A 22,638-nucleotide genomic window follows, 5' to 3' on the forward strand; every position below is an offset into this window, starting at 1 on the left:
CCAGGGCCACATATAAAGTCTTCAAATTGCATGAAGAGGAAACAACAGAAGAGTTCATCTGATGCATATTTTGGTCTCATGGCCCTATCAACTTCCAAAAAAGACAAAAAGCAGATTAATATAGAAATATTTTTTTGAATTTTAAAGTTTCCTATATAATGTAAATGGAATTACATTTTTTTTAAAACTTGTTAGATGTTAATGTTGCAAATAAATTCATCGCAAGCCCTTATAGTCTACTTACCATGTGCTTCCACTGAGAGGGATTTAGTGATCTTTCCCCAGTTGTCAGTGAAAAATAACTGGAGGTTTTAGAACCAACACCGACTGAACAATTATTGTGTTTAATATTAAATGGTACACATCTACTAAGCATACAGCATACAAATAAGCAAAGATGGATCAAATGGCTGATTTAAGGTTGTTGTTCAGTTTTCATATTTTTTCATTTTTTTTCCCCGATTAATGCCATGGCAGGGAAATTCCCAGCTGATGACTCATCTGTTTAGTTTTCCAATTAATTTTCTACAGGAAACTCTCTGATTACATATGTCCCCCGCGGCTCTCATTTAGAATGAACAATACAGAACAGGGCAGAAGTGGAGCTGACAGAACTTGGCCCGGACAAAGGAGACATTGTTCACATGAGACCAGTAACTGGCACTAAGATGTGGAAAGTATTTGAATGGCTTTTTGTAGGGTTTTTCCTCTGTGCGACAGGTAGGCAGTTTTTTATATTATTTTTACTAATATTATTCTTATTGTTACTGTTATTAGTATTAATATTATTACCTGTTACTGCTGCTGCTAATATTTCTTAAAACAACAATAGCTATGAAATTGTTTGTAACTAATAACAACTGTTTATCCCAGCGAATTTCCATGCTGAGCTTATGAGCTAATTAAGACAACACATCCAGGTTTTATGTGAAAGTGAAACTGTAAGCAGAGCAATGAACTTAAGCTGAGCAAGGACCCCACCAGAATGTAAAGTTTAAGTAAGTTTTTGCCGCAGATAAAATAAATATTCTGCTCCGACTGTGATAGCGGATGACACAAGACTTGGGTGGCTACTGACAACTACGAAAAGATGTTTTCGTAATTTATTTTGCTGAGCGATCAGGCTGTTGTATTGGGACATGATAATTGATATGCGTAGATTTCTTTGTTTGCTGAGATAAATGAAATATTGTGGTTAGTTGCCACACATGTTGGTACTTTTATGCCACAACCACCATTTGATTTATCTCCGTCACTTGTTTTTAAAAGAACACTCGCAGTCACAATCGCCATAAACATGTCTCTTTGAGGCCATTAGGTCAGTGTATTGCACAGAGATAAGACATCTCAGTTATTTTATAACAGTTGTTGACAATTAAAAGACCCCTGCAAGTATTCTATCGGTTGTTGCATTTATAGGAATGGTTATCGGTTGATACTTATCATTTTGGAGGGATTTGTCTTGTGTTTTAGGATGATCCGTTCTCTCAGGTCAGTTACAGTACCCTTATCTTCTAGAGTATAGTAGCATTCCAGCAGTGTCAGACCTTGCAGACCTTGTCGGGCCAGATGCTGTTCACGCCAATATTACTTATTTACTATGGTTTTGTTCACCCTGAGGTAGATAGCTTCATGACTCTAAAGGGTAATATACAGTATATACAGTACAGTATACAGTATTTAGTCAGTAACCAAAACTTAAAAAGATGAGAGAGGCCTGTAATTTTCATCATAGGTACACTTCAATATTGAGAGACAGAATGAGAAAAAAAACCCAGAAAATCACAGTGTGATTTTTAAAGAATTTATTTGTAAATTATGGTGGAAAATAAGTATTTGGTGAATAAAAAAAGTTAATCTCAATACTTTATTATATACCCTTTGTTGGCAATGACAGAGGTCGAACAATTTTCTTTAAGTCTTCACACACTGCTGGTATTTTGGCCCATTCCTCCATGCAGATCTCTTCTAGAGCAGTAATGTTTTGGGGCTGTTGCTGGGCAACACGGATTTTCAACCCCCCCCCAAAAAAAAAAAAAAAAAAAGATTTTCTTTGGGGTTGAGCTCTGGAGACTGGCTAGGCCACTCCAGGACCTTGAAATGCTTCTTACGAAGCCAATAATTCGTTGCCTGGGTGGTGTATTTGGGATCATTGTCATGCTGAAAGACCCAGCCACGTTTCATCTTCAGTGCCCTTACAGATGGAGGGAAGATTTCCCTCAAAATCTCACACTATGTGGCCCCATTTATTCTTTCCTTTACACGGATCAGTCGTACTGGTCCCTTTGCAGAAAGACAGCCCCAAAGCATGATGTGTCCACCCGCATGCTTCACAGTGGGTATGGTGTTATTTGGATGCAACTCAGCATTCTTTCTTCTCCAAACACGACAAGTTGAGTTTGTACCAACAAGTTCTATTTTGGTTTCATCTGACCATAGGACATTCTCCGAGTCTTCTTCTGGATCATCCAAATACTCTGTAGCAACCTTCAGAAGGACCTGGACATGTACAGGCTTAAACAGGAACACACCAAGCAATGCAGGATTTGAGTCCTTGGCGGTGTAGTGTGTAACTTATAGTAGCCTTTGTTACTTTGGTCCCAGCTCTCTGCAGGCGGTTCAATAGGTCCCCATGTGTGGTTCTGGGATTTTTGCTCATTTTTTCGCTTGTGATCATTTTGACCCCACGAGGTGAGATCTTGTGTGGAGTCCCAGATCGAGGGAGATTATCAGTGGTGTCCTTTGACAGCTCTTTGGTCTTGGCCATAGATGCCATTAATACAGGTAATGTGTGGAGGACAGAGGAGCCTCTTAAAGAAGAAGTTACAGGTCTGTGAGAGCCAGAAATCTTGCTTGTTTATAGGTGACAAAATTATTATTTTACAGAGGAATTTACCAATTAATTCATTAAAAATCCTACAATGTGATTTCCTGGATTCCTTCCCCCTATTCTGTCTCTCATAGTTGAAGAGTACTTATGATGATACAGGCCTCTCTCATCTTTTTAAGTGAGAGAACTTGCACAATTGGTGGCTGACTAAATACTTTTTCGCTCCACTGTGTACCTGAACCTCTCACCCTAACTCCAAGGGAGAGTATGGCCACCCTGCGGAGAAAACCCATTTCGACCGCTCTCAAGACCCCCCCACAAGTGGATCACACTCTTTCATTTAAAATCCCTTGATGATAGATAGAAAAATGAAAAAAAAAACAGGAAAATGATCAGTTAAGCCAATGCAGAGCAAAGTTTTGGAAATCTTGGAAAGTAAATTAATGAAGATAGCTAAGTTTTAAACCTTTTATGGATTGAGGACACCTCAGTTTTTCTCAGCGGTCATACACATAAAAGGAAGGTTACTGCTTAGCAGTTTGTTTTTATATTCTGCAACGGGGAAGATAAACTAAACCTGCAATAAAAGGTTCCTACAGCTGCAAATATGTAAATGTGACATTTTCACTCTTTCATGTGATGCAGGTTTTTGCTGTCCCATTGAGTTGAGCTCCTCCACTGTTGTAGTGAGATATGGAGACTCAGTTTCGGTCAACTGCAGTAGATTAGGGAACTGGGATGACAGCATTGGATGGGAGGCGTCACAAGGGGGCACAGGCGGACAGTCAGTCAGACATTTGCTCTGGTCTGTGGACAAGCTCACAGAGTGGGACATCGAACCTAAATGCTACATCAGCCCAGGACAAAACAGTTCAACTACCCAGTGTCATGTGAAGCTGGAAGTACATGTTATCTGTAAGTTTTGTTTAATTTGCATAACCGAATGATTGCTTGACTGTCTTTGACGACTCTACTCTTTCACCAGCATTCCCAGATACCATCAATATTCGTTGTCCTAGTCACCCAGACATGGTGGTGACAGAGGGGCAAAAAGTTGACTTGTCATGTGATGTCCACAATGTAGCACCAGCTAATTATCTCTCTGTGGTGTGGTACAAAAGAAATGTACCAAGTAAACTAGAGGATTTTCATTCTCAAATAAAGCAGCCTTTGAATCAGTCATCATGCTACAGCTTTAAGGCAACAAGGGATGACGACGGAGTCAAGATCAGATGCAAGGCAATGCTGAAGCTTAAGATTGAGGGGTACAATATCAATGTATCGTCACAGGAGTTCACTCTCAAAGTTAAATGTAAGTGTCTGAATGGAAGGTTGAAAGAAAACCTTCACAAGACAAGTACTTATTAACAATTTCAAACTGTCTTACATCTGCCTATACCACAGTTAAACTAAATGTCTTATGTAAATCACATGATGAAAATGCCTCGTTATAGCATTTGTGTTTTCTTTCCTTACACTTGCTTTTGCTCTGCAATTTCATTATCTTCTTTGCTTATAACATTAGATCCACCGACACCAATACTTGAACTTGAAGATGCTGAAGTTGAAGTTGGATCTCAGGTGCAACTGAAGTGCTCAACCATTGGGAAACCACAACCCAAGTATTTCTGGACCTATAACCAACGTGCCAATGTGAGGGAGTTCATAGTAAATGACATATCCTACCTCTCAATCAACAATGCAACTGCACATAACATGGGGTTGTACACATGTCATGCTGTGAATGAAATAGGAAAAGTCTCCAAAACAGCGACAGTCACAATAAAAGGTGAGGCTAACATGATCTTTCCATCTTAATGATCCAATAATGTTTTTGAAGCACAAATTGAAAGTGCTTTTGTATGACTGACAGGCTACTTCAAATACCTTATTTGCTTAAACAGGGATGCTGGTTCATTTAAATCTTCTTTTCCTTTCCGAAGTTCCATACAAGTATCACCTCAGCAAATCATCTGCCTCTATCTAGGCCTCTCCTCTTCAGCCTCTTCTCTCACAACAGCAAATTGTCCTCTTTCACGACATCAAGAAACCTCCTCTTTAGTCTTCCTCTAGGCCTTATGGCCCTTTTACATTTATTGAAGTCAAACAACTATTGTGACAACATGACTGCATAGAGAGGATCAATCCATCCATCCATTATCTCGCACTTATCCTGCACTCAGCATCGCAGGTATGCACAGAAACTGTCCTGAAACGGTCGTAGGTCGATCCCAGAGCCACATAGAGGCCCTGGGATCTGAAAAGGGTCCTTCGTGCTGTGAGGCGGAAGCGATAACCCCTGCACCACACTGTGCCGCCTCGTAATTGTGAATCTTCTGATAATGAGCTTTGTGTATGTTAAAATTAGTTGATGACTTCTCTCAAGCTGAGTCTTTCCTTCGTTCAACACCTTCAACCTTTACAGTGTATATGTGTGCTTGTGTGTGTGTGTGAGTGTGTGTGTGTCTGTGTGTGTTTGTGTGTGTGTGTGTATGTGTGTGTTTGTGTGTGTGCATGTTTGGAGATAAAGACGGAGGCCAGACTGGAATGGTTTGTTCATGTACAGAGGGGGCGATGTATTGGTAGGAAGATGCTGAGATTGGGACTGCCATGCCAAGCCTTGAGGAAGATTTATGGACGGAAGGAAAGAGGAAATGAAGTTAGTTGGTGTGTGACAAGTGGTTAGATGGAGGAAGCTGATTCGCTGCGTTGGCCCCTGAAGAGAGCATCAATAAGAAAAAGTGTGTGTGTGTGCCAAGTGAAGTCAGATTTCATTCATACAGCGCCAAAATTGCCATGTGACAAAACAGTTGTCACATGGCAATTTACATGTCAAGCAGGTCTGAACCAAACTTTAGAATTATTTACAGAAACTCAATATTCTGCTATGTGCAAGCACTTGGTGATGGTAGAAAAGAAAACGTGCCCTTCACAACAGAAATCTTGGACAGATTTGAGGCCAGTGCGAGTGGTCTTGATCGGTTAGTGTCGAAAGAGAGAGAGGGAGGGACAGAGAGAGAGACAGCAAGGGTGTGAGTGAAACAGGACAGGGATGGAATTAGGGTTGGGAGTGTGTGTGTGTGTGTGTGTGTGTGTGTGTGTGTGTGTGTGCAAGTGACATGCGGTGAGATTCATGGCTGGTGAGGCTCTGACTTCATCACAATGATATTTGCAAACATGAACCCTACAGAGTAGCTTATTCACCATTTCATTGGAAGCAGTTAACAGGTTAGGTTTAAAATGCCATATCCGCTTTCTTCACACATACAAACTGTAGGACACAAAAAGAACATTTAATTTATTAAAAAGTTATCATTATCTTACCTTACTTATAAATGAGGTCCATTCGAGTCTAATTTTGAAAAATGTATACGTTTGGATATGTAATTCTCCATTTTGAGAGTGAGGTGACAAAAAAATAAATGGATGGCTGCACTTGACTTCGTCTGGAATCACAAACATGTTTAAATGTTTAAACATTTTAATGACATACAGAGAGACAGCAATACGGTCTTAGTGCAGCGCATGCCAGCAGTCAGCCGTCATTACACACTCTGCGTTGAGGCTCCACATCTGCGGCCTCACTGCACGTCTCTTCGCAATATTTGAACAGTAAATGTGAAAATCTAGTGATTTTGTATCAAAAACAATCTAACAACCATTCAATCATTTTTTCATGGCCTCTCCTGCCTTCCCTGACTGGGTGTCACCCATTTTAGTGAGTGTATGTACAGGACTGTCTCAGAAAATTAGACTATTGTGATAAAATTCTTTATCTTCTGTAATGCAATTAAAAAAACAAAAATTACTTTTTCATGATATTCTAATATTTTGAGATAGGATTTTTGAGTTTTCTTAAGATGTAAGCCATAATCAGCAATATTAAAATAATAAAAGGCTTGCAATATTTCATTTGATTTGGAATGAATACAGAATGTATGACGTTTTTGTTTTTGTAACTGCATTACAGAAGATAAAGAACTTTATCACAATATTCTAATTTTCTGAGACAGTCCTGTATGTGTGTGTGTGTGTGTGTGTGCGCGTGTATTGGGAGTCAAAAAGGACACACATTTCTATAGCAGGGTTGAAAATCTGTATGTTATGCGTTTTATGTAAAGTATCACACTACTATTCCACTGTTAATTGAAATTATATTTAATTCCAGGGGAAAAGCGAATTTTCTCACAATTTTCCCGTTTTAAACACTACAGGGCCTCGGAATGCTATAAAAAAAGCAATATACGACGAGACAATTCAGCATGGAATATTCTAGAAATTACTGGGAATCACATTGTCGTTTGCAATATGCCGTGTTTTGACTTCCGGTTCTAAATGTAGGTGGTCGCAAATTGATACAGTCATAGTGTGTATGTGTGTGTATGTGTGTGTGTGTGTGTATGTGTGTGTATGTGTGTGTATGTGTGTGTGTGTGTGTGTGTGTGTGTGTGTGTGTGTGTGGGTGTGGGACGTCCGTTTTCCAGTTTCCTCTCTGGCGGCGGTAGGAGCGCCCTGCCGCGTACATGTAGCCAAAACTTAGCTTAGCTTTCCCCCCTCAAAAGTCACCAGCCAGCCGCCTTCGGCCGGAGCCGTCTAATTTAGGGGAAGCAGGAAAAACGGAGTTACTTCGAGTAAAAGAAGAGGGGCGATAACGGTTGGAAAATACTTGAGCTCAATGGATGATTTAAACTCGCTGCGGTTCATTTTAGTACTTCTAAGTTTAAAGCTGTTGTCGCTTTGTAACGGAACCCAGTCCAGTAAGTTAGCTTACATTTTCTTTTGAATGGTTCGTTTGTGCTAAAGTGAATTTGGCTAAGTCTCATTTGGGCGACAAGAATGATTACTCGCGTCCAGAAGGACGGCTGAGTGACTTTTTTTTCTCCTGCACGCCGGTAGGTAGTGACTTTTAACCAAACAAACACAAAAGGAAGAGATTAACCCGTGTTAGAGACGCTGTTGTGGTGACCACTGAACATTCTGACACACTGAGACTCAGCAGCATCCAAACAAATATTTGAGATTTATGTGTGACCAGGACGAATACCTCACAATATTTGACTCCATTTATTCCATAGATGAACAGTCGACTTAACTGTTTAAAATGTACTTGGTTGCTTTTGGGTTTAGATTCATTTTTTTTACTAAAGTATTGGTAATAGATTGAAGTTGAGCTCAAAACAATCAAGTGCAGACTTTCCTGTGGGAGGGACCTATCCTGCCCCAGACTTTTCCTGTTGCCCCTTGAGATATGGCTTTTGTTTAAAAAACATTTCACCACCCATTTTCACGCCAGCACTTCTAGTTGGAATGTTGCATTTTGATAATCTAGTGGTATAGATGCCAGAATGAAACATTCCTTATGTGTTTCCCCACAGATCCCATGCAAGAATGTCCTATTGAAATAACTCCGCAAAGGATGGTGATACAATATCAAGGCGAACGTCAGAATGCAACCTGCAAACCAATGCCCCTCAGCTCCATCAATGTTAAAGAAGTTTACTGGCAGGATAGGCATTTCTATGACAAGAGCATCAAAACTTGGTCTGCTGACACTTCCGAGGACTGGGATGCTGCACCGCACTGCACTGCAATGTTAAGGAATTTACAATCATGTAGCAAACCATTAAACTTCACCCTCTACAGTATGTATTAAGAACATCTGTTGTTTTTCATCTAAATCTCTCTCTGACTATTAACTCTGAAATTTTTATTGTTGTCATCCAATTGTATTGTCTCTTTAGAAATGCCAGACAGTGTCTCCATCCGTGGAGGGCTTAACTTCAGCTGGGTAGAGAACAAACGCATCCAGCTGCATTGTGACATTGTCAATGTTGCCCCTGCACGAAACCTGGCTGTGCAGTGGTTCCAAGGGAATCAAACTATTGAGCCGTCAAGCCAAGGTGGGGAAGCTTTGCTTAAGTTGCAGTATGAAGCAATATGACAGCAGCTGCATTAAATAGGTGTACAGGGATATTTACAACTGTAAAATTGTGTTTTTTTGGGAGGGGGGGGGCTAAAAAAAAAAGCTAAGATGTTAATTCTTGCATGAAAGTAAACACATGCACTCATCCATATGTTTGACATCAGTGCATTGGTATTGTTTTCTGTTGGATCAATACCTCAATTCAAACCAGTGCAAGTTCTACTGTGGCCAAATGTTTAAGCTGTAATTGAGTCATACAGTAAGCTGTTTTAAAATTGACCAGAAATGGCTAACTTAATTTGTAAAAGATGTTTTGTTCGTAAACTTTTGCAGATGTCACCAACATTGGTCGGTAGACCATTTGCCGCTGGCTAATTTCAGCAGCAGATTAATACACACTGAGTATGCTATAGTCATCCCTGCAGCAGGAATGTGAGACTGATTTAAAATAAATACACGTCACATGTTCCCTTGAATATAGAATGAGGAACATAAGATGTCGGCCATTGTAAGTTTCCTGAACATCTGAGTCAAATCAAAACTTAAGACTGTGTAATTGAATGTTTCTCTTTGTTGTTCTTCTTTTACACTTGCCTATTTCTAGAGCCACAGCGACTGTATGTCTCCCTGCCAGAGAACTGCAAAGATTGTGATAACAGCACCATCAACACTCCTGTGAATGTGTCATCGACCATCAGTTTCACTGTGAATAGAACTCACAGCAAAGCAGAGTTCAAATGTGAGGCTCAGTTGGACCTTGGAATACAGCCTCCTCCAAGCATGATGTCAAGTTCATTTAACTTCACGGTGTATTGTGAGTTCTCTTAATTTTCTTCATTGTAAAAATATGTATATTTTGAAATGTGTCTTTGGGGCAACACAATGGTACTGTAGTCAATTTTGACTTGGTTCCTTCTGTGTGGCTTATGCATGTTCTACATGTCCCCTTGTTGGTTTCGCTCCAGGTTATACAACTTTCTCCCACGGTCCAAAAATATGCAGTCGGCTAACTAAAAACTCTAAATTGTCCTTAGGCAGAAAGCACAGACTTAATGTTGAATGATAGACAGCATACTGGCCCAGGGTGTACCCCCACTTATTGCCCAATTACTGCTGGGACTGACCACCCCCCCCGCCCCAACTTGCCCGATTGGCTGTAACTTCTATCAAATATGAAAAAAAATTCAATGTAGTGGAGTATTGCAGGCTCCACACTGACCTAACACAATTGTTATGCTCCTGACTCCTGACATTTCTGTGACCTGACACGGTGGTCTTTATTGCCCTACAGATAAGCCCATCATTAATACCACAAAGCTGCCAAAAAAAATCCCAGTGTTCAGAGGTTATCCATCGAACCTCGTTTGCGAAGCTGAAGGCAACCCTCCTCCAGAGATCCAATGGCTTTTCCACACAAAAGAGATTCTCCATGTTTCTGGCAACATCACTGTCAACGAGGAAGGCGTCTACCGGTGCAGGGCCACTAATGCAGTTGATTCAGTCGACCATGAGATCGAAGCCATTTTAAATGGTAATATAAATTCTATAATATTGCTTTTAAATTAACTTCTGGCTAAACCCCTTGTTGTGATTCACGGCTCCTGGTAGTTTTTACAGGCAGTGATTGATTTTATGGGTTTGGCCTGTTTTCCATCTATAGCTTGCTTTACTTGTACTGCAGGAGGGAGGGATCAGAGGATGGTGTTTCATATAAAATTTTTGTCCACATTAAAGTTTGTAGTTGGAATTTAGGGCTTTATTCATTCACCTCCTCAGTTTTCCGCCATCCATAGGTCCTTACAGGTGTGTGAACCTCATGAAAGCAGCATAAATTCTAGTTTTATTCTTGGGTCTATTGCCAAGACTTTTTCAATGTGAAAATATTTAGCGAATTATGAAGAAAGATCAAGAATCCCTCTCGACATTCAAACAGTATACTGAATCTAACATTTCCTGGTATGAAGTGATAAGATATTTCACAATTATTATTACTATAATCGAAGTTACAGTTACCGTATAGTAATGAAAGCTGGCTCTTTCATTAATTCATCGTACAAACATCTTTCTGTAATTCAGAGCTTCCCTTTTGACTTCTTTGAGGTTCAATGCTGTCACTTGGTCATAACGCTGTCTCCCATTCCCCCACAACTTACATGTATTTCTCTTCTAATTTTATGAGGAGAAAACAGCGAAAACAACGGAACGGTTCATCTGATGCATATTTTGGTCTCATAACAAAAAGCAGAGTAATACTGTATTTTATGGTCTCCTATATAATGTATATAGAATTACATTTCTTTGCGACATGTTAGATGTTAATGTTGCAAATAATTTAATAGCAAGCATTTACATTCTACTTCCCATGTGCCTCCACTGAGAGGGATTGACTGATCTTTTCAGTAAAAAACAACTGGAGGTTTCAGAATCAACACTGACAGTAAATGTGACCAAAAAGTTACTGTGTTTAATGTCAAAAAGTACACATCAACTAAGCTGTTTTTTAAAATCAATTTTTGATCATTATTTGACTCTTTTATTGTTGTTACAGAGGACTACCTGCCCCTTATAGCTGGATTTGTGGCTGTTACAGTGGTGATTATCTCCATCATCTTTATCTTCATTTATTCAATCTACTACAAGAACACCAAGATGCGCCGCTACAGTCTGAAAAACCCCAAACTCAGCAACCACAATGGCAACGTAGCTCACAATGGCTGGGACATGCAGTTTCCTATGACCAAATTGTCATAGCAATAGGTCACTTTGTAACACAAAGTAGATGATTGAGCACTTGGAAAGAGCCACTTCTTGCACCAATTTAACCCATAGTGGTTAATAAAAGCTGGCAACCCCACCATAATCTGGCAGACACTGGACTGTAAATCCTATCACACAATTGCCTGTTTAACTATTCATTTTTATATTTTAAGTGCTTTATTTGAAATGCAATGACTTTATATTTAAGATTAAGTAATCTTGGCTTGAGAAGCACAATCCAATAATGACTACTGTATTTGAACTGTTTTCACTGGACAAGAACGGAGGAAGAGATCTAACTGCTATTTTTAAAAAGCACATAGGAAACTTTATATGAATGTTTGCGTTGACTTAATGTCATTGCTGTTCTATAACAGTCATTCACATCTAAGCATGTGATCATTTTATAAACTTATCTGCACACTAAGTGACCCCGAGACTGCTGTGTTTTTGAGAGAGGAAACACACTACTTCCCTGCTTTCCCTGCAAGTGTGACAATAATGAATTGTGCATACCGTTCTCTGAGCCCATTGTTCCTCAAGTATTTTTTTCCACAGTGATTCTATTTTCACTTTGTACCTCCGTCTGTACTGGGTCTTTATTTTGCTATGTTGTGTCAGGCTCTGGTTGTATTGAAAAGAAAAGTTGTTCAGTTCTGAAGTATTCTATTTTTCAGTGAGTGCTTTTAGTCATTAACGACTATCAGCTCCAAATACAGAATGATATTTATGTAAATGTAAATGCCAAATCTATTTATTAGAAATACCATGCTGGAAAAAAGTAGCTTTAAAAGGGACTGCATAAGGGTTGTAAATGTTACAATAAATCTAGGACAAGAGAAAGTTATACTGTATGTGAATATTGTTGTAAATATTTATGACAGATGTAAAACATTATTTTCATATTAAGTGTGGCTTTCCAAACAGGCTACTATATTTTAACCGTTTGGAAGGACTTTAAGTGATAGGTGCCATGTGTTTGTTGTTTTTGATGGAAGAACCCATTATATTTTAGTTCAGGCAGGAAATGGCCAGCATATTATATATTTTGAAACATTTTCTTCAGCATTGTGAGAACTGATGCTTTACTTTATTCCCCTGGCAGTATCACCTAGACCACTGATGTATTTGTAATGATAGGGGAACAATTTCATTTCAAAGATAACTGTGAAGCGGCAGTTCCATTCAGTGTCGTGTTTTAATGAAGTTTTATGTTGTTATCCTGAAGGTTTTAAGTGAAAGTACACATTTGGGTTGGTGAAGAGAGATATGTATATTCATGTTGCCTTCCAATGCTATCGGAAATGTAAACGAAAACCAGGTAGTCGCGACACGATGGTTTATTTTGCTGTTGTTATTTCAGTAATAAAAACACAGATACAATTCACGTTATATCAATGTTGTTTTTCGCACCATGGTGAGTGAAAAGACTTTCTCTGGAGAGTTCGAGGAAATGAATCAGTGTTCTCAAATGGCTGTAATGGCATTGACTAATGCGTAACTGCTGCACACTTCCGCCAGTGTTTGCCGATAACCGTGCTCTAAGCTAACGGCGTACACGCTTAATAGCAGATGAAAGAGATATCGATACGAGAAGTACAATCCCGAATAAACGTTTCTCAGCGAGAATGTTAGAAGTCTGCGTCAAAGTGGTCAGCTACGGAACACGGACTTCACGGTATTGACTTCCGAGGGGGACTGGAACGCATCAAGATGTTAGTTTCACTTTATGACCGGATAAGATAAACTTACAAACGACAATCCGAGAGAACAATGATTCTTTTCCTGATTGGCACACTTGTCGTTTGCACAGGTAAATATTCTACTTTCATTGTGGGAGGTCGCGTTTTCTTAGCCTTTAAGGATTGTTCTTCCTTCTTCTTTCGCTAACTTATATTTTAATGTCATAATTTAACTGCGTCGACGATTCATGGGCTAGCCAACACCCATGAATTGATGTACCTGCGAATTATTTATATCCTTTTAGTCCCGATATCTAAGTGTAACTCCGATACGATAACTCCTGTAATACTGGTTTTCGGACCAAGTTTAGATAGGTGTGAGATCTTTTCCGGCTGATATTATACATATAAAGGAATACATACTGTGAATATCATCTGAAACTTTGAGCTACTTTCAAATCTCGTATGTACTTTAAGGTCAAATATGTGTATGGAAAACTGCAGTTTTATTGTCCTGGTCCTTGTGTCCTTGTCCTTGCCTTTTTTCGAAGAAAGTTAGACATCCAACTCTCTGTTTTTCCCTTCTGAAAAGCTTCATCTCGGGTAAAGTTTGACGCATCGTACAAATGCTGTGCTTGGCGATGTTGTTCACGCCTGCTTGGACTCTGTGTACTTGCAGGAAAGGCTGTAAGTGATGACACTTGCCCACTTGAAATCAATCCCCCTTTGGTTGTGGTGAAGTATAAAGACCCGTTCATAGCCAACTGCAGCTCTCGGACAAACCAGGTCTGGGGAATGGGCTGGGAGTCTCCAGTAGGAGGCACTGGACTGAAAGATGGGGTCTCTTCTCTGATCCTCAACCTCAGCTCAGTGACTGTATGGTCATTGGTTCCGAAATGCTACACCATTCTCCTCAACGATAGGCAGTGTTTGAAAGGCCTTCCTGTGACAATCTACCGTAAGCCTTCTTAAAAGCATTAATGTCCAGACTGGTCCTCGACAGACTCTGAAACTTGTCTCTTGTCTTGCAGAAATGGCAGAGAGTGTTTTATTTCAGCCGGGAAGATTAAGCCCTATGGTGGAAGGTCAAAAGTATCGCATGGACTGTCACGTTTTCAATGTCGCACCAGCAAGGAACCTCTACGTGTATTGGCACAGAGGAAACAAACTTATTTTTAATGAGACTTTTAAAACTCAGACCATGCTCACTCCAGTCAATGTAACATCTTCCTACAATCTGACTGCCCAGAGAGACCTTGATGGAAAGCAGTTCAGTTGTGAGGCTCATTTGGACTTTGGGCCATCAGGACCAAATATTCCCAAGATGCAGTCCAAGTTACATGACATGATTGTGCACTGTGAGTTTCTCAGCATGTAACTGTTATTGTTTCAAAGTGTCAGAGAATATTTTAGGATGCATTGCCTCACTTTGAAATCTTTCCGCGTTTGCCCTCAGACCCACCGAGCTTCTCTACCCCCGCCCAGGAGACGGTGACCGTTCCAGCTGGTGGTAAAATAACTTTGAACTGCATAGCCTTAGGAAACCCTGCACCCGCGTACAGTTGGCATCTCCCACACCTCACGGAACAGAGAGCTGAAAATGATAATGAGGATCAGTCCAATTTGACCATCTCCTATACACATCCGGGGACCTACAACTGCACGGCATCAAATACTTTGGGCACCGTCACCAAATATTTCATCGTCACCAGTATTCCAAGTAAGATCTGTTACTGAACTTGTAAAATTTCTTTGCATGACGAATCAGCTAATTCTACTATGCTGTCCTATGTCAGGTAGTCCTCCCCGTACCACTGCAGGGATTTTAATGGCGATGTTTTTTATTTTGATATATATTTTGGGCTGTATGGTTTCTCACAAACACAAAGTCTCTCAACTTTGAACTTTTAACTCAAAATCTGCACTTTTTTTATTGCTATCACCTTAATAGGTGATAGGTTATTGGCTTTGTCAGTTTTAATCATCTCCGTGTGAAACATATGGCAGTATTGACAATAAGGTTGATTTTGACAATGACAAGAGATGAGCGCTCAGAGAGAGAATAACAAAAACTCTGATCTCCCACAGGGAATTACACAACACTTGCAGCCATTATTGGAGTATTTGGGTCCCTTGGAGTCCTTCTTGCCATCAGTGGTCTTTTTTTCATGACACCTGAAGGCACATTTTCTTTCAGTAAAGGAAGCTATATTGCAGGACAGCAAACATCTGGGCCTGTATGAATATATATTTGATTCACCTTTGCACGGTTTAACATACTGGTAAACCATTACTTTTTCTCACAGACATAATGGCTGGTATTTGTCTGTACACTAGCAGGGTAGCGTGTGGTGTTATTTGGGTTCTTGTGATTTTACAAATGTTAAGAGTCCATCCATTCTTTCAGATCCTTCCTTCCCTATCATAATAGAAAAAGTGTGAAAGTTAAGTGTGTTAACTTTGGCCATCTGGGGGTGGATTGTTATAATAAAAGTGTCATAAGTTGTAGTCATATTGCACATTTCTTTTCATCTTCATTTGTCTATTGTAAATCATTGCTTGACCAAGTAGTTATCTTTATGATAATATGCAGCTGCCTTTTTTTTTCCCAAAGTCAAGAATTTTGACACATTTGGTTTCAAGAACAAGAACAAGAACACTTAAGTTCTAATTTTCTCATTTCTAAGTTTATAATTTTGACAGTGACAAACCTATTGTGGTGAACATAGGATGGAATTATAATTCCATTATAAATTGACAGAATCTTATTGAACTTTTAAGAATTCAGTGGCAGTCTCTATCTTCGGACAAGGAGGGAGTCTGGTTTTCAGAAATAAACTGTGATGTTAGACTCTATTGCCAATGTCCCTTGGGTTCTTCCACCCCCGTGTGGCCAAAGTTTGAGCAAGCTATTCATCAGCTGTTGGTTTCTTTCTTAAATTTTTAATCTCTGTGACCACAGGAGCAAAATACTACAGCTGCATGACTTGCAGCTGTAGTATGAGCAATGTAATTGAGTACTTTTTAAATGTGATTCTGTGTATGTTTTAATTTGTTTGCATTTATTTCCTTCTATTTTTTTACTGCTTACTTTTGCTATAGTTTTTTTCTGTTATGTAAATTTGATTTCTTTTTGCACTGAAAACACTATTTTCTTTTGACATTGACTTGACTGGATGAAAACATGTGAATACAAGCCATCAAAATATTTCTCCTGCACTCTACAGTTTGCCTGACGAAAACTTGCTTATAATAAGGTAAACAACATCAGTAAGCATTAAGGACTAATTTCACACATAACACATGTACTTTTTTGGCGAAAATAAACTTCGAAAACAATTGTGTCCATGTAATACTCTTGCATATTTTTCAGCTGCAGAAATGTCTCCATCACTTACACCCTTTGGTAGAATACTAATTGAGTTAAATCCAAACCTGTGTGTTCTGTTCGTTTCACTCCGATCTTTTTTTTTTTTCGTCCCACTGGACCTCTTGCCATTCACTCCGGCTTACAGTTTACAGTGCTGAGACTGCCATACTAATTAGAAGTGAACCAACTGAATGTAAAGAAGGCTAGTTGTTAATCTGCCTCTAGCCACCAATACAAATTATTTCATCTGAAACTATGTTCAGCCCCTGTCCATGGCGGCCTTGCCAGAAAGCACCGTGTACTCTGACTGTTATATACTGGATATTACTTTATTCTCACAGTTTATACCATAAACATTTTACGATGGGCCCATTAAATTGACATATTTGTCTGTAAAACTCTTAAGTGGACACACTATATTTAAAAATCGGTTTACATGAAATCCGCGCTCTCCAGAAATATACCAAAAAAACATCCGATGACTTGCTCTATTATCCTGCGGTTGTGGATAGAGTTGATACTCTGCAGAATTCTGGTCACAGTGTGAGTCTCACAAGCTACAAGCCGAACAACACCAATAAGCCTGCCTGCTGGGATTTCAAAAAGCATGGAGTTCAGGAGCCCTGGGAGACAAGCAAAAGTGAAAATAAGCTTTTACTCATTGCAGACATGATGTGATAAGCAAATGGCTGATTCAGTTAGTGAGTTCTGCTGCATTCAGTGCATGAATGGGAGACAAACACTCAACTGCAATAAATAGAATTTCAATTTTAAAAAAGGGGGAGGTTTGCTTAATAGAAAAAAAAAGTAAAATTAGTCTCATCAAAGATATTGTGTGCAAGTATTTTAACAGTACCCCATCGGTCGCTATGAGAATGCTGCTCTAAACTCTGCGTGGACAGTTTAATTATTGTGTCTGAGTACATCTGCACACAGTGTTGACACCATTTCTGTCTGCATGCTTTTATTTCCTGCTAAATCTTGGTGGTCGGCTGACTGGGGTGCCGGATGGGGCCTTAGCACCTGTTAAATTTCCCTCTTTCACTTTTACTCCCACCCCCAAAGTCAGCTGTGACGAAGGGGGCCCTTTTGTCTCGGCATAGTTACCCTGCTGAGTTGCCAGGCTTGTTCAAGTAGGAATTTTCTTTCACTGGCTCTGTAATCCACGGCTCGGTACGAGAAATCCAAAGAACATGGGGAAGGAGAATCTAAAGTGGATTTTGACACTCAGCATACTTTGCTCAGGTGGGACATTTGATTAATCTTCCTCATTTGTTTGGCTTGTAATAATAGCGCAGATTTACTATAGTGGGATATTGACAAGTTGCTGTGATTGCAAATGCCAATCCCAATCCATGATAAAGTACAATTTTATAACAATCTGTTCAGACAGTTGGCCTCTCTTGCAAACCAGGCCTGCTGAATGCATACCGTTAATATAACCAGAATTTTAGATATTTATAGACTAAAGCAGGTCAGCCATTGATGAGGTTTCTACACTCGAATCCTTTAACACATATATGATAGGCATAAATAAATCAAATTTGTTTACATTTTCTTAGTTACCCAACAATATTCAAAAATTCAGAGTTCAACACAGCTAAAATGTAGTTCATGCCTGGTCTATTTTTCAGAGATTTGGTGTTGTAAGAGGGTTACATAAGAGCTGAAGGCTATAACCTGCTTGTATTCAGCATAAGTCGGTTGATGACCGGGGCTTTATGACAACGTTTTGTTTTCTTTGATGACTTGTGTTTATGTCACAGACCAAAACACACTGACATTTAAAATACATTACAACAATTACAAAATATATTACAAAATACAACATTAATAGTTAAACATGAACAAAATGCAACATTTTCTCAGTACACACACACACACACACACACACATATGTGTATATATATATATATATATACACATATATAAAGGAACACATAGGATGTCTCAGTAGGATGGATATAAAACACTGATGCTGCTGCTGCTGTGTGTCTCAGGTGTGTCAGGTGAAGGTTGCTCCTTAATCCTTAAGCCCTCCAGAGTTGTGGTGGGCTTTGGGGAGCCAGTAACTGTCGGTTGTGAGGCTACTCGGCCTGTACGCGTCCTGGGCTGGGAATCAGTCATCAGCGCCTCACACACTCAGCAGGAGCTCTCTGTACACTGGAAGGTAGACAGTCTCATTGACTGGATTGAGGAGCCCATCTGTTATGGGGTGTTTTTCACAGCGCCACGCCAGTGCGAGGAAAAACTCAACCTCGTTCTCTACAGTGAGTGGCATCCTGTCCGTAGGCACCACACAGAAATGCCGAACACTCGCAAAATGTTTCTACTGACATGAATTTGTCTTGTTCATCCAGAAACTCCAGACAGCGTCTCCATCCGGACTGTTAATCACACAGGTCCCATGATGGAAGGAAAAGAGTACCAACTGCTCTGTGAGGTGCAGAACATTGCCCCTGTTCAGTACCTCAACTTGAGGTGGTACAGGGGCAATACCGAGGTTTACAACCATTCCTTTTCGGATCTCACGTCTTCGTCACCTGTCCAGGTGTCCTCTATCCTTATGATCATGCCATCAAAGGCTGACAATGGAGCGCAATACAGATGTGTGGCAGAGCTGGAACTTGGCCCAGAGGGCCCACAACCACCTCCCTCTGTCACCTCAGAGCCTCTAAATGCTTCCGTATACTGTGAGTCACAAATATATAATGCCATTCCCATTTCAAAAACTGACTCGTGTGAAATGGACAGTTAACCCCAGGACAAAATATACTGTACATTGTTCCTCCGGTCCATAGTGCTATTTATTCATCTGTGCCTTTTTGGTGTGAATTGCGGTATGATGTTACATTGGGACCATTCTCGGTTTGCTCAAAAAACACTTCAGTAACTCCATAGACATATTTTTTTCTAGAATATTTGCTAATTTATTTTGAGATTCAAACATTCTTATAGGCAGTTTTCTGAGAAAGTATTTCATTTCAAGGGAACTCCATCTGTTCAAAATTACTCATTACAATCAGTTTCTGTGGGTAATCTTGAGTATTTTTATATGGCGAAAAGACATGGGAGTTGAGCTTTTTGCAACACCACAATACATATGCAGCCAAACGACTCACACCAATGATTAAGATGGATAAATAGTTCATCTGGCAGAAGGAAATGCGTAATTCTAAGTGATGGTAAATGTAATCTTTCTTATTCTCTCTCTAGTTCCCCCAACGTTCTTCAACCCTGAACCAGAAACTATAGACCTTATAGAAGGTAGTGAAATTACCCTGAATTGCACCGCCACAGGTAATCCCACACCTACGTACAGCTGGCAGTCCCTCCGTCCACTGCAGGAGAATGTGGGGGAAGAGGCTGTTCTGACCTCCTCTTCACTGAGCTCAGGGACCTACACGTGCACTGCCTCAAACATACTCGAGAAAGCAAACAAGCAGTTCATTGTGAAAACAAAGACCAAAGCAGGAAGTGAAGTCTGAGGGGCATTTCTGCAAGTTGATGTGCTGCTTCATAAAAAGTGCCTTATCTTGCTTTCACATTTAAGGTTTCTGATGCAAGGTTAGGAGAGGAAGTGGCAACATTGGATAAGCCAGGAGGAATCAGTAATTTCGAGGTTACTATCATTTTCGTCAAGCACAAGAGTAGATTGCATTCATTATCAACAAATATTTATAAACGTGTTATTATAAGCCGATCCGAATGTTGTATGTCGCTAAATGTCATTAATTTCAGTACGTTAACATGAATATATTCTGAACTGAGATAGAGACTCTTTGTTTTTTTATAGTGTTCCTTGAATATTTTTCAAATTATACTGTATTTTGAGAAGTCTAATTTATACTCTCTTTGGTTAGACTTGGTTTCCGTATTACTGGAGTGTCATAATAAAGCATGAGCAGCTTTGGTATAATGATAACAACTGATACTCCAACTAACAAGGAATGTTAAACATTAGCACGTGATTATTGTAAATATTTCTTTATTTGCTTATCTTTAAGAATAAATGATTAATTACATTATTGTTAATTTATTTGTTTACATAGCATCTATTATGCTTATCTAGTAAACCTTGGTAGTACTTACTGGACAGTAATTCAGCGGAGGCACTCTATACTTGTTTGATGTCAGAATCTTTAATGAATAATTAGTAATTACACTTATTCTACTTTTATACCATTGCTTTTAAGTTGATGGAACTGTACTTTCAACCTTGATATATTTACCTCAAACTGGTGCATTACAAAGCATTATTTCATTTTTTATGTGTTCAATGTAGAAATATAAAGTTCTTTTTAAATGTGCAAATGATGCGCTGATTCTTTTTCCTGTCACTTGTCAATCATAATAAAATTGGCATAAATAGCACATTAGAACCATTTTGCTTTTGAGGTTCAGGTAATTTAAGGGGTCCAACCTAACCAGTTTGACTCAGATTACTTATTTTTAAGCTTTTCACATTTTTCCTAAAGTCACTGTACAACTATAAGTAATACCTCATCCAGGGATGATAAGATTGAATGCCTATTACATTTTTTCTTTTTTCTTCACTGCTCAAAACCACTTCTCACGATCCACACAAGAAGGTGTTTTTTTCATATTGAGCCCTTGAGAACCAGATATTATTTCTCACAATAAGGTGTTTTTCAACACCTCTTTCAATGTGTAATGATAAAAAAGACCGCTAGATGTCGCTGTTTCGGATTTAGCAGCGCGTATTGGTGTCACGTGACCAAAACATTGCGTGACCAAACCCGGAAGAAGCTGCAACATTATCGACTTCTCACGCTAACCCAGGTTTCAGATTGTGTGTTCGTCCGTCAAGTGTCGAAGCTCCCTTGTTATACTATTACTTCATCTGTTACTTTCAACAAGAAGCCGCCCCAGAATCCATTCTCATCTCAGACATGCCGCAGAAAGATCCATGTCAAAAACAAGCCTGCGCAATTCAGAAGTGTCTGCAAGGTGAAAATGATGAGTGAATCTCAAGCTTTATTAGTTTTTGGGGCAAACTGCGGTATATATACCTATTTTCCTACCCTGCAGCCCACAAGTACGTGGAGAGCCAATGTGAGGAGGTGATCAGAGACATGCGGCGCTGCTGCGAGCTGTTTGCTGCGACCTCTGTCTGCTGCTCCGGGTTCAAGGACTCAAGACCCACGGAGAAAAGCAACACGGAGCCGATTAAACCGATGTTATTTACTGTCACAAAGACTAGTTTAATTTCAGGTCAACGGAAAAACTACTGTTAATAAAGACTGGATTTTGCTGATATTTGGAAAACATGGTGTCTTGATGCTGACTAGATACCATAGTTCAGGTGGGAAAGTAAGCAACTTCTTTACATTTTGAGTTATGATATTTTAAGGCGATTATATTATTTCCGCTGAAACTGCGTCAGGAAACTATTCTAATGGTTAACAAGTACCTTTTTTCAGCAAATTTATATCCATGTTTGAAGGGGATCTTTGCCGCTTACATTGTGATCTGACAGTCCCAAAGTAGAGTAAGAAATATTCAGTTGGATTTACATTTCCTGGCAAGAAAGACACACATTTTGTACAATTGTCCTGGAGCTTGTAATGTTGTAATTACAACATTGAGCTACTGATGCAGTTTAAGTGCATAAGTGACCTACTAAAGGCCTGCTACACCAGTGACACCCAATCTTTTTAACTTGAACTCCATGTAAGCAGTTATGTAAAGGGTTACAATTTTTCAGCATCTGTGTTTCAAAACTGTAACAAAAAGATGGTGGTCATATGAAATAAACTATGTTGTACTGCAATGCAAAGTTTCTCACCAAACAAAGTCAACAGAGATCTGGGTGGTGGGGGTTGGTGTTAATAGTCTTCTTTCAGTAAACCTTCTCTGCCTCTGTGTGTGTGTGTGTGTGTGTGTGTGTGTGTGTGTGTGTGCGTGTGTGCGTGTGTGTGCGTGTGCGTGTGTGTGATCGGAGTGGCAAACATTTTTCGGTGGCTGTTTGTATGTGCTGTAATTAATCCAAGTTGGGATTTTCTACATTAGCAGTGATGAATATGATTTTTTAACTCAGTGTTTGCAAATTTTA

At 39.5% G+C, this 22,638-nt stretch overlaps 4 protein-coding genes across 5 annotated transcripts; all 4 read left to right on the plus strand.

Moving 5' to 3' along the window:
- Nucleotides 1-585: 585 nt before the first annotated feature.
- Nucleotides 586-12,897, plus strand: LOC147217295 (vascular cell adhesion protein 1-like). 2 transcript variants are annotated; one of them, XM_086175818.1, is made up of 9 exons: nucleotides 586-720; nucleotides 3,476-3,745; nucleotides 3,816-4,142; nucleotides 4,356-4,619; nucleotides 8,206-8,472; nucleotides 8,572-8,730; nucleotides 9,358-9,567; nucleotides 10,045-10,284; nucleotides 11,302-12,897. In XM_086175818.1, the coding sequence occupies exons 1-9, from the start codon at nucleotides 645-647 to the stop codon at nucleotides 11,502-11,504; spliced, it is 2,016 nt and encodes a 671-aa protein (XP_086031944.1). In that variant the 5' UTR covers nucleotides 586-644; the 3' UTR covers nucleotides 11,505-12,897. The 2 variants fall into 2 exon arrangements, with proteins under 2 accessions (XP_086031944.1, XP_086031945.1); XM_086175819.1 differs by lacking the exon at nucleotides 3,816-4,142.
- Nucleotides 12,898-13,034: 137 nt separating this feature from the next.
- LOC147217296 (intercellular adhesion molecule 2-like) lies at nucleotides 13,035-16,529 on the plus strand. The gene is made up of 5 exons (XM_086175820.1): nucleotides 13,035-13,323; nucleotides 13,872-14,150; nucleotides 14,224-14,550; nucleotides 14,649-14,912; nucleotides 15,281-16,529. The coding sequence occupies exons 1-5, from the start codon at nucleotides 13,284-13,286 to the stop codon at nucleotides 15,433-15,435; spliced, it is 1,065 nt and encodes a 354-aa protein (XP_086031946.1). The 5' UTR covers nucleotides 13,035-13,283; the 3' UTR covers nucleotides 15,436-16,529.
- A 152-nt stretch (nucleotides 16,530-16,681) lies between these two features.
- LOC147217297 (vascular cell adhesion protein 1-like) lies at nucleotides 16,682-20,584 on the plus strand. The gene is made up of 4 exons (XM_086175821.1): nucleotides 16,682-17,807; nucleotides 18,563-18,832; nucleotides 18,923-19,255; nucleotides 19,779-20,584. Exons 1-4 carry the CDS (start codon nucleotides 17,756-17,758, stop codon nucleotides 20,048-20,050), a joined length of 927 nt encoding a protein of 308 aa, XP_086031947.1. The 5' UTR covers nucleotides 16,682-17,755; the 3' UTR covers nucleotides 20,051-20,584.
- A 720-nt stretch (nucleotides 20,585-21,304) lies between these two features.
- Nucleotides 21,305-22,348, plus strand: cmc4 (C-x(9)-C motif containing 4 homolog (S. cerevisiae)). Its single transcript, XM_086176089.1, has 2 exons — nucleotides 21,305-21,533; nucleotides 21,615-22,348. Exons 1-2 carry the CDS (start codon nucleotides 21,476-21,478, stop codon nucleotides 21,818-21,820), a joined length of 264 nt encoding a protein of 87 aa, XP_086032215.1. The 5' UTR covers nucleotides 21,305-21,475; the 3' UTR covers nucleotides 21,821-22,348.
- Nucleotides 22,349-22,638: the final 290 nt, after the last annotated feature.

Source organism: Fistularia commersonii, chromosome 28 (genome assembly GCF_037954325.1).
Source record: "Fistularia commersonii isolate RoL2024-O1a breed Wild chromosome 28, RoL_Fcom_v1.0, whole genome shotgun sequence".
NCBI lineage: Eukaryota > Metazoa > Chordata > Actinopteri > Syngnathiformes > Fistulariidae > Fistularia > Fistularia commersonii.